Source organism: Anas platyrhynchos, chromosome 5 (genome assembly GCF_047663525.1).
Source record: "Anas platyrhynchos isolate ZD024472 breed Pekin duck chromosome 5, IASCAAS_PekinDuck_T2T, whole genome shotgun sequence".
In the NCBI taxonomy this organism is placed as follows: Eukaryota; Metazoa; Chordata; class Aves; order Anseriformes; family Anatidae; genus Anas; species Anas platyrhynchos.
Window position 1 is genome coordinate 44,119,788 of NC_092591.1, and position 12,419 is coordinate 44,132,206.

The 12,419-nt window shown below is 37.5% G+C and overlaps 1 protein-coding gene across 5 annotated transcripts in view; it reads right to left on the minus strand.

The window, feature by feature from the left end:
- Positions 1–5,334: 5,334 nt before the first annotated feature.
- Positions 5,335–12,419, minus strand: part of STRN3 (striatin 3) — a 59,649-nt gene continuing 52,564 nt past the window's right edge. For all 5 annotated transcript variants that reach the window (XM_027458559.3, XM_027458558.3, XM_027458560.3 and 2 more), the window contains 6 exons: positions 11,149–11,270; positions 9,541–9,708; positions 9,124–9,264; positions 7,610–7,717; positions 7,191–7,277; positions 5,335–7,053 (listed from right to left, as the gene is read on the minus strand). In XM_027458559.3, coding sequence (XP_027314360.2) covers positions 6,884–7,053; positions 7,191–7,277; positions 7,610–7,717; positions 9,124–9,264; positions 9,541–9,708; positions 11,149–11,270 — 796 coding nt within the window. In that variant the 3' untranslated portion in view covers positions 5,335–6,883. The remainder of the gene's footprint in view (positions 7,054–7,190; positions 7,278–7,609; positions 7,718–9,123; positions 9,265–9,540; positions 9,709–11,148; positions 11,271–12,419) is intronic.

The window sequence follows — 12,419 nt, forward strand, 5'->3', positions numbered from 1 at the left end:
CTCCATTGCAGTATCCTTCCTATTTTTCTAGGACTAGAAAAAACACTAGCAGGGGCAGCTGAGCTCTAGCCATCCCTGGACAGGGAACATCGACACAGTAAGGCTTTTGCCAGTCGGTTCACTACAAGCCAACAGCAGGCAGCACCCGAGCAGGCCTAACCTTGCTTCGAGGGCACTCTCCTGGAAGCCAGGCACTGTCGGCTCTACTCCTGCCTCAGCCTCAGGGTATCAGTGAACTTGGAGCTGAACTTCATACTGGGCCAATTCCTAGGACGCAGGCATGATAATTCTGCACAATTGTTTTCACTAGCAAATGCTAACAAAACTTTTCCAGCTTCCACAGAGGTCAGATACGGCCTGTACGACTTAACAGCAATCAGAATATGGTAGAACATAAGCAGAGGGATAAGGACTATTTTTCTGCCCTGGTGTATGTGATCAGATTACAACTATGATAAATAATTCTCTGCCAAAGAATACAAGTAAAAAAAGAAAGACAACATCCAGTCAAAAGACTGAGCAAAGACTAGCAAAGTTTAGGAAAGTAAAAATGAGAAAAAAAGAAATACTTTAATACTAATTCGACACTACTTTTAAATTATTGGTAAGTTTCCAATCAAATAAACTATACCATGAAATAGTTTTCTTTTTTTGTTTGTTTGTTTTTAAATGAACACCACATTTGCTATAAATAATTACAGGAATTCCCTGATATTTGCTCTTAGGTAGCTTAACAGCATACTACTTGTTCAGAAAAGTATCAAATGGAGCCAATAGCCTTCTGCTATTAAATATTCTAGATGCAATGAAGCACAGGACTTTGTCATGTTGAGCTATGCGTTTTGATTGGCACGGGGAGCAGGTCTAGAAACAAAGCTGAACTCTCTGGCGCAGTACTTTGCTAACAAATACATCAACAAAGTCTTCACTTCCCGGTGAACTCATTTACTCAAATCTAAATGCTGACCAGAACTACAAACAATTAAAATAAAACAACCAATTGCCTCTTTGAGCAAGAATAACTGGAAAAAAAAAAAAACAAACAAACACAACTCAGAGAGACTGGAGTGCATATAAACCATCGGAACAATCAGATATTTGGTAGACCACTGAGATCGCAGAAACTACTTCTGGCCTAGAAATTCTTCTGTGCAGCTACTGTCAGCCAAAGCATCTTACTAGAAAACTACATTTATTCAGGCTGGCAGAATCAGTCACCTGCTTATCAATGGCAAAATAGTCAAAGTGCTAAATCAAGAAAATAAAATCCAGCTCCTGTTTCACAAACAATTACCCCAGTAATGAAGTGGTATTGAAAAATATTTGACAGGATTTCCTGTCACATAAGACACAATGTTATTTCCTAGTAACACAAAAAAACTCCAGGTAAGACAATCCAGGAGAAACCTTTGGCTCCAGATCACTCCAACAAGAGCACGAGGCACACGAAGCTGAGTGACGACACAGACCTCAGCGTGCTGGGACTTCTGCAGGGAGCTGACTGCGCTCTTAACACCTGCACCAACATTTGAGCTCCTGCTGACAGCGATCGCAGCGACCCACTGCTGCTTCTCGACCCACTGCTGCTTCTCGCAGGGGCCCAATGCTCACCCCAGCTGACCCACAGCCTGTGCCAGGGCTGGCAGCCACGGCCCCCTGCTGCCACGTGTATTTCCCAACAGGGTGGGACAGGTTTTTGTTTGCTCCCTGCTGAGATTTCAGGGAGGCAAGATGTGACTTCTGCAAGACGAAAGAGCTTTGTATTCCCACTTCAATGTAAGCATAGATACAAGATGTCCCTAGTCAAGTGAGAAGCTTTTTCCTCAGAAAACCGTTCTCTTTGGAAAAAGGGAAAAGCAAAACACAACTACGCTTTCACTAAAAAGCACTGGACACCAGCAAATCCACCCATTTTGAGGTACAAAATAAAAACTGGAGGAAAGACACATAAATGAACGTAGGGGAGAAAAAAAAAAAAAAAAAAAAAAAAAAAAAAAAAAAAAAGGCTTTAAAACAAGAAGAAAACAGGCCAGCCATTAGAAAGCTGCCCATGGCATGCGGTCCCCTTGGCCAGCCACTGTTCGTGAGAGAAAATGGCCGCCTGGGCCAGCCGCCATCAGGGAGGGAAAATGGCCGCCTGGGCCACCCATCACCAACGTCCCCTCAGCTCCCAGGCGCAATATGGGGTCCCTGGTACATCCACACAAACGTTACCGTCCCCACCTGCCCTCCAGGGGCACAAACACGGCGTTAGGGGGTCCGGGACCAGCGCCGACCAGCGCCACCAGCCCTTCTCCCCCGCGCCTTCAGCCGCCCCGCGACGGCCACGGGCAGGGAGAGCAGCGGCCCTCCCGCCGGGACTACTCACAGCTCGCCGCTGGTCCCCCGCGTCCCGGTCCTCGCTCGGGAGTCGTTAGAGCCGCCTCTGGGCTGCCTCCGCCCTAACGGGTGCGGCTGTGCCCTTGAGGACGGCCCCCGGGCACGGGCGGTGTCGCCCTTACACGTGGGCTGCGCTTCCCTCCGCAGTGCCGCTGGGCCGGGGCGCGTGGCCGCTCTGCCCCGCGTCCTGGGCCCGGCTTGGGGCTCGCGGCTGCCAGGCCGCTGCTGTAACGCACTCGCCTATTTCGTCACGTACAAGTGGCTGAGAAGGGGAGTTGTAAACCCTACTCCAACCCTCTCCGACAACTGCAGGGCAAGAGCAGCAGCTGAAGATTGTACTCCAATGAGCACTGGGGTGGCTGTTGCAGCACACTACGTACAAAACAAGAATTTTGTGCCAGATCAAATGCCCGAGCACTGCTCCCAGACAGAGGCAGGGGACACTACTTTAGGCAAATTAGACTGCATCAGCTGGAACAGGAGGTGTGACCTCCTGGGTCATTCATGCTCACCTCAGTTGTAACATCTGAAAACAACTCCAGGCTGTTCTAGTTTTGTTTTAAAAAAGTTAATTAAAAACACATAAATACAAAGATTATGATTAAACTAAAGCAGACAATTAAAAGGTAAAAGTCAGCTGTGCTTTCATATTATACATCATATTATACATCTTAACTTGGAGAGGTTTTAAGTCATTTTCCTAGCAGGATTTAGGCAGGCTAAAGTATTTAATCTCACAGAATTACACAGAATTTCTAGGTTGGAAGAGACCTCAAGATCATCGAGTCCAACCTTTGACCTAACGCTAACAGTCCCCACTAAACCATATCCCTAAGCTCTCAATCTCCCTACAAAAACAGCAATTGTGCATGTGGGAAGCATTTGTCTGAGACACCTTTTATTTAAAGTGATAGCTAGAAGAACGGAAGAGTAGTTATCAGCACTGTGAGACCAAGAAGCTTGCCCCCAAGTTGAGAGTAGAAGTGCTACAGAAGCATGTAAGAACATGCCAGGACAGATGGCTATCAGTGTTCAAATAATTAACATGCAAAGGGAGAGAGATGAAGTCTGTGACAATGTGTCCTCAAGCCTGCAGAGGACCACTAGAAGAAAAAACAAAACAAAACAAAACAAAAAAAAACCTTCAATCAATTATGTCCTGGTAAAATAAATACTTTTATTAGGATTTCCAAATTAGGGAAGGTTCTTGACCAGGACTCCTTGCACTTTTTCATATGTATTTCATGCTTACTTTATATAGCCAAGATGCTGGACTGCAGGAAACTTACTGCTTAAAACAGTTCCTACAATATTTTTCCACAAGATGAAGAGAGGAAGACTGTTATATCAACCATACCCCAAAATGTTCAATATATTGTTAAACACGCTCAGATATCTTTCAATCAAGTTTTTGTGTGTGAATCCCTTTGGGTCTCACTTGCAAAAGAGAAGGAATCCTTTCAGAGAAGCGGAGGTGTTTTTCCTAAATGGAAATATTTATTTCAGCACTATCAGTTTTTCCATCACCAGCACTACAGCTCTTCTGTTCTAAAAAAACCAACAAAACCCAACAAATAAAGGTTTTATACTGTTATACCTCACAGTAAATAAACCTAGACTACATTAGAGATTATTGCCAATATTCAATAAATGAAGACACTCTACAGCATTTGATCTACTGTGCATTAGTGAGCTAAGATGATTCAGGTTTCAATTAAGGAAAATAAGCAAATATTTGTTTTTACCATTTCAATTTTAATACAACTCAAAAAAGTAAATGTTATGCATGGCAATGTTTATTAAACAATCACATTTCATTTAAGCATTAAAATGCAGCAGTCTGGAAAAGCTGCCAGAAACAATGTTTGGCTTCAGAAAAGGCGATTATGAAATTACTTCCAATAAAATTCAAATACTCTCTTGTCTGTTGATTAGTTGAATGCTTTAGACTGTAAGGGAAAAAAAGTGCAAATCAGCTGAATGTCACTATTAAAAGTAAAGTCTTAGTGTCCTACAAGCAGTTATTGAAAGGCCTCACCTCAAATCTTCATGATAAAGGACAATATTATCCAATTCCTATACAATTAGTATTTACTGTAGCACATTTTAAACAATATAACATTACTACTAAAACAAAATTAATTTTAGAATATAACTATAGTATTCTGGCTAACATGGGCACCTTTTTTTCCTTTTTTAAATCTAATTTGCTTGACATGAGATGGCATGAGATACTCCTGAACTTGAAACTTACATGGAACAATACAGTAAGAACCACTTATAGGAACATGTTCCAGCTAAATGTAATTTATACCTAAATGTACTATTTTTGCTTGAAAATCTAAGATTCATATTGCGGTATTCTCTTTCTGCCGATATACTTCCAGGGAAGTGACTCATTGCAGAGTTGCTAAACACTGACCTGTTGCTCAGCCTTTTAAAGATAACTGCCCTTTTGCACATCATCTTTATTGGAGGACTTGAAAAGAAGTGGACGAAGGATAATAGATAACATTTGACATAGGGACAAATTGTAAGCATTGAAAAAAACAGTGAGGGTTTTGCTTTTACATTCAACACAGTGGTGCCACTGCAGTTGGAAATAAAACCAGAGTGCTTTCCTGGCTCCTAAATCACTTAAGATCACTTCATATACAGAGATATAAAATAAGCATACTGCTTTTGACTAAGGGCTCTAAAAATACATTAGTAATTTTTCAATTTGTTCTTGTAAAAAAGCTTTAAAAATACTGTGGAAACATGTTCTTATATGTGGGTGCTGCTGCTTGAAACAGATGTTGACATCGAGACAACTATTACAACTTTTGAAAAGCAGAGCAGCTTATAAGCATAATAAACAAATGATCATTTTGCAAAAATTTAGACCTAATTTAGTAACTTGTAGAATGACACTTTCAAACTGTGCAACACAAAATAATGTAGCCAACAGTAACATACAGGTACACCATTTAATATTTATTATATGCATTTTATATACATTATTTTTCAACAGCTGTACTTCTGCTATGTGGTACAATCTTAAAAATTTGCTGATTCATAGTTTGTAAAACAGAAACCTTACAAAACTCATCAAAACTCGCAAACTGATCAGAAAAGTTCTGTGGAAGACTAGAAAAAATACTTTATTGTATTAATCATGCATTACACAAACAAAATCTTTAGTTACACCATAAACTGAAGCACGTCTGAAAAGAAAATAAAAGCAGGGAATAACTAGTCAAAACACAGCAGATTTATGAATCTTGAATCAACTACTTTCGTATTCTATTCGAAACGCAAATAAAAATATCTTTCACTCCAAAAGTTCTGAAACAAGATTGTTTTTTTGGAATCAACTCCACTCCAGGTACTTAACCAGAGGAAAAAAAATCTTTGTTTGCAACTTTAGAATTATGAAATGTCCCATTTTCTCATCTATTTTAGACTGTTCAAAGAGTGCCATAATAGATATACAGGGCCCTTTAACACACTACATAAAAGGCTATAAAGACCAACAAAAAGTGAAATAAATAACAATAGGCCATTAGCAAGATGGGTAATCCTTGATAAATAAACTCGTAAATACAGTAAGATGTACAAAATATCACATAGTGATAGGATGCCAAGATTAATTTTTTTTTTTTTTAAGAGTTCATTGGGGGGTGTTAACCCCTCTGTGTTTCATTTAAACACATTTTACAGTCCTTTATTTATGAAGACAGTTATGCGATGATGAAGAATTAGCATCCTTATGCAAGGACTTAGCTGAGCTGTATTAGGCAAAAGAAGGGAAGAGTGTGGTTACACAGCAGCGGGTCAGTGAGATCTCTGTGTTTTAGGGTTCTATAATGCAGAAAAACATTATCAATACAATCTTGAGCACTGTTGTGACAGGCTAAATATATAAAAAGACTTATAAAAACTAGAATTTTATCCAAACATTTTGTGCAACTAATGCTAAAATATTTTAAGTTAAATTTCCTTTTCTTTAAAGCAAAATAAAAGTTTAGAAGGGGAATCTGTGGCATTCAACTGATAAACAGAAGATTACTAAGAGATGAAAAGAAAGCTACTCTTGGAGCTCACTTCCCCCCACAAGAGCACCACATTCCTAACCCTAAGGCAGCACACAGAGTCCAAAATAAAAGTCTTTTGTAAGATCAGACTCCACGTTTGCTTAAAGACACCTAAAGAACAGACATACGCTCAGTTCATATCCAGTCAAGGCTACAAATACTGGTTTTCTTTTTATTCTTTTTTTTTTTTTTTTTTTTTTTTACTTCTCCCCGCCCCCCCCAATACAGTAATTACAGTTAAATGAATGAGCCTGACATTGTTCAAGATGTGGTGACTTTTCACCAACTTATACCTGCCCCACTTAAGAGCCTTCACCCAGGCAGATCAGATGTAGTGTCTTATTGGTAACCTTATTGATGGCAGTGATGCATTCCCTCTTTTTTGTCCAAACAGACCTGCTGTTATGATGCAGGTTTGTTCTGCTGTGTCACACAAATACTTTGGCAAGGGCATCAGCTCCTGCACTGGCAATATATGCTTTTGATGGATGAAATGCTACATCATAAATTGATTCATCCAGCTTTTTCCTATGAGCTGTTATTTCTTGCACACATGTCTTGCTGTCCAAATTCCATAATCTAATGGAACAATCATGGCCTATTTGGGGAAAAAAAAAAAAGAAAAAAGGAAAAAAGACTATGTTAGATTTTTGTCAGACAGTTAAATGCATCATAAATAAAAAATCCAGAGCATAAATGAAAAATCCATAGAACAGAGTATTAAAAGACCCTTACTTCCAGACATTAAATAGATTCCATTAGGATCTACAGCTAGACTTGTGACAGCATCCAAGTGAGCAACCATAGAATGGATCATTTTACCTAAAAGCAAAATAAACAAGTGAATTTCCTGTGAAGTACCGCTTCTTTTAAGAATAATATTCCCATTAAATGCAATATGGAATAACATGCTTATTTATATTCCAATATCTGAATGCTACAATTCTATTACAAATTATCACGTTTCAACTACAGACTACATAAGCATATGGGTAAGCGACACACATCTCTCAAAGGCACTCACACTATAAGCACACCTTTTATCTAACATCTTCATTGGTAGCAATGACAATGATGATCAAAACTGGGCAAGCAATAACCTAAATTTTAAATTTTAGTCCAGTAAATGTCCCAGAGGTTCTCTTTACACTTACCCGTTTTGTTGTCAAAAAATTTGATGTGTCTATCTTCATGAGCTGTAATAGTTACAGGAAGTGTGGGATGACTTACAACCTTGTTAATATGATTACTTGATTGTACACCTGGAAACAAAAACAAGCACAAGCATATCCATCTGCCTTAAAGAAAAAAAGCTAAAACTAGAGTATTTTAGCATTACACTTTAGCACACTGTATTAGCTAATATTATATAAATAACACATTTGGAACAACATCAATAAATATCAATGAATAACAACTTCTTGCTTTACAAGAGATTGACTAAGCCAAGTATATGCTAAGCCAATGTTTTTTAAGGTTAAAGCTGTACAACTAGTTCATACACATGAAAGATCCTTGAGAGATGGCAAACAGAAGAAAGCAAACCCAAACCAGGGCAACGCTAACTAAGCAGAAGCAAACAAATTATAATGTATTTTTAGGAGACACCTATCATAGCTCCACATGAAAAAAGATTTACCTTGAAAACAAAAAGAAAGAATCCAAATAACCGAAGTCAGCCTAACCTACCAGATTGTCAGATATCTTTACATATTTGAGATTAAAGAAACACTGAACAGTTCAGAATCTCTTTAAGAATTTAGAATACTTTTTAGAAAGCACTTTCTGTATTTTGATATGCCAGTGCTTTAAGGACTGTTTCCCTCTTTTTTTTTTTCTTTTAATTATATTTAAGAGTTTCTCTTCAAGCTAGGAAAAGAATTTCTCCAAGTTTTCATGTTGTTTCTCACTCTGTGTCAGTTTTGCACAAGCTATCTATTATATAGCTTCTGCACAGTTCTGTAACCTCTGTCGAAGTCTTTATACAAGTTAGTAATTACACTTACAGTATTAAGTAACTGAACTGGACTAATTGGATAGGAGAAGCACATACTCCCCTTGCAATATTCTTTTAGATTTCACTTCAAAGACAAGAATGACCAGAAACTGGAGGTTTTCTTTACAAAACACTCTCATAGGTTGAAGAAAATTAAGTCTGGAATAAAGACCCTCTATTTAGACTGTCAACAGCTATATATGATTCTCAATGACGAGTTATGTCTTTGTAGCATGTTATTTGCAGCAACAGAATTTCTAATATTTAATGTTCCACAGGAGAGAGGCTTTAAGTACAACCTGTACAGACTCTACACTGAACTAATCTTCTGCTTAATTCACTTCTTCCTTATGATCTTCCATATCAAAGCTGTATGATGAAAACTAAACAGTTTTACTAAACAATTCAGACAACTAAATCGAGAGAAAGCCTAACTTAAAGATCAAAAAACATTGCTTTTGCTATCTCTAACCACTTTCAAATCCTCCTAACCCACAATCAACCACCATTTCAACTGCGTTAGTTCCAAACATTTTTACATATCTAGCCAACTTAAGACATCAAATGACATAATGCAGGTAAGGTGCATAAGCTTTGGTTTGACATGTAGTAAAACTTGGATAAAGGTACCTCATTCAAGATGGATATTTAATAGAAAAGAGCTTTACTTACCAGATTCTATTTGCGATGAAAGCATTACCACTGACTGGGATGTTTCTAAATCATAGATGACTGTGCTGCCAGTGTTAAAAGATGCCACCATATGTGCAGGATCACAACCTATAAAGTCAACTGACGTAGGTATTCCATGCTCTAGAAAGTGAAAGAATTGTCTTTAGAAAGAAACACTTAATGTTTAAACTCTGAAGAATTTTTAAGTTTGTTCTACACTCATACAATAACGTAGAAAACATTCCCTTTACAGCAGTGCTGCACCACCAGGATTATCTTATGAGAAGATCTTTTCCCGTTAGTCCTGTTATCTAGTGTTGAAAAATAGAGACAAGCCTAGACATATCATAAACTGTCTCATGACAGATTATCAAAACCAAAATTTCACTGAAAAAACAAAACAAAAAAAACCCTTACCTTTCTCTCCATTGTAAGTGCAAATACAGGGAATTTTTTCTGGTGGGTTCCATAATCTAATAGTGCCATCTGCTGAACAAGATAGTAAGTGATTCTTTACACCGCTGTAAGCGAGACCCCAGACTGCATCTGTGTGAGCGAGTAATGTGCCAGCTAGAACGTTTGGCTCTGGAAAAACAAAAGTTTAGGAATTAAATATTTCTTGTACCTCAAAGTAAATCAAATTCCACAAATATCCCATATAGTAAAAGATTAATTAACTTATTCTATAAATCTGTGATCTAACAGATCTGTTGGTTGTAATCATATACCTATTCTGTAAGTATCAGTAAGAGGAAAATCTAAATAAGTGCCAAACATTCAGTGCAGGCATGAATTCTGAACAAACTGGAATGCATATAAAAAACTAAATTCAAGACAGGTGCTTTCGCACTTGATTTATTCAAGTAGTTTTCTAGAACGCAAATAGATTAGATTCACAAACAAAATGGTCCACTACAGTGCATTCAATAATCAGTGCAATTAATAACATTGCCCCACTATTCAGCAGAATAGTTTGAGAAATTTTGAACGTATTCATGCAGCTAGCTATTAAACTGAGATTTTAACATTTAAATAGCTTGCTATCAGCAAATCATATCTGTAGCCTAAGAACTCCTTCAGTCATTTGTTGAAATTACATATAAACATATACAACCCATAACTGAAATTAAATCACTTAAAGTAAAAAAGAAACAGTCCTTCCCTAGGGTGGCTATAAGAAGCAAAGTAAGAATGACCATTATTATTTATCAAGACAAGGGAATAAAAAAAAAAAAACAATCAAAATAGGTTTTATTTTGTTCTTAATTTTATTCTTAAAATAGCAGCTAGAATATTAAACGGTAGGTCATTTTTCACAACTTCTGCAAACTATTTTTCCAAAATGATGCACACCTGTTACCAGAACCTCTCAGAGGGGCTGACTTCTTTCATTTACCATCTTTAAATTTACCATCTTAAGGATTCTTGGTTGCAGCCTTTTCTTTGTATAAGATGCAAAAGAACCTTACAAAATCAACTTCCCACCTTCCTGAGTTCTTTAAACACTGATGACTTTGCTGTAATATTAAAAAAAAAAAAAGTGGGGACACGGGACATTCCCCTGACACAGGGGAATGCTTTAAAGCCCTCAAGGTACCCGAATGTCAAAACAAGATGACCTCTGATGTGGAATAAAGAAACACAACCATATTTTCTCAACAGTTATAACTAATCTTAGTTTTCTGAGAATTTCCTATCAGAATAAAAAATCACTCCAAAGTCTGGAATTTTGCTGCAAAGTAGTAAAGCACACTCCTTAAAAAATAACAGATGTAACTGATTTCTTCTTTATTACTTAGACCTCAGAAAATGGCAGTCTCTCTGCTACCATTCTACAAAGTATGTCACCAATGCAAGTGAAATATCAAGCATTTACCACACACAAAAAAAAAGCTGAAAAACAAAATTTAGTTAATAAATGGCATTCACATTTCACAAAAGCTTTAGAAAACAGATTATTGTCAGGCAGAAAATTAATGTTCAAGACAATGGTTATCAGTTGTTTACCTTTTAAAAGGTACTTACCATAGGTATCATATGGGTCAACATTAGGGCTAGGCATGTTCCACCACTGGATGGTTGCATCAATACCACCACTGAAACACTGTTCTCCATTAGAACTAATTGCCAATGACAATACAGGTCCACTATTGGGAGACAGAACAAAAAGTTTACTGATACTGCCAACAGTATAAAGGTTAAAATTTTGCTCTTTAAGAATAGAACAAAACAAACAAAAAGCCCCATAGTAGATTGGACTAACTAGTTACAGAAAAAAAATGTTAATTCCAAAGAAACAGTTGTTAGAACATATATAAGTCTGAACAAATTATACAAACCTGTATTAAAATATTGAAGTATATATAACAAATTAACTAAACTATCAAAAACTTAACCAATTCGAGGAATACAGTCTTATTTCAACAGAAACTACATCTGTGAAGCATGAGTTTTTACAGAGCATCCATGCCAATCTAGCAACTACTTGTGCTGACAGAGTTGGTTCCAGCCCCCTGCCACCAAAACTATTCACTTTCTCAGACAGAAATCTACGTTCCAGTAAACTGGTTCATAAAGATAATTCTAGGAGCACTTTTTGGTCAAGATTAGACTACTGCTGGTTTGACTTCTGGAATCTGTTTGCTGTGATACTAGACAAGCACAACCCGTAGCTCAAAGAAAGCAGCAACTCTGGTCACATCACTACATCAAGGTTTAACTGTCTTGTAAAACAACACCCCCCGATTAGATGGCTCATGACAGGCCATGCTCAGGTTGTTTATGTGCAGATGAACAAACCAGAATTATGGATTTGAAGGTGGTAAAAACAGATTATTGACTAGATCCACCAACATACTCAAAAGAGTGAGGAACAAAGCTGAACTCCATGTTTAGCCGATTCTTTTTTTTTGGTCCTAATGTTTGCAAGTGTACTTTTCATTTCTCAGACCTGTGTCTGAGGACTACTATGTTAGACTATGGAAGTCTACTTTATGTAACTTCTTTACATATTAAAAAAAAATACAGTCCAAGACATACACATTACTCAGGCAATTTCATTGTCTTCTACAATGTCTTCTTCCCCTTGCAACTAACTACATTTGCTCCTTCCTGCCTTTTTTGGTTTATCATGGACTCTGCAAGTCATGACACGGGCTCAGTATTAGCCTTGTTTTATAGAGCATACTTCTGTCTATCTGATGTAAAAATATAATACATTTGTAGCCTTTAAGGTGAAAAGTATTACGAATCCAGGAGATAACATTTATCAAAGAGTAACTCTGTCAAACACTTAC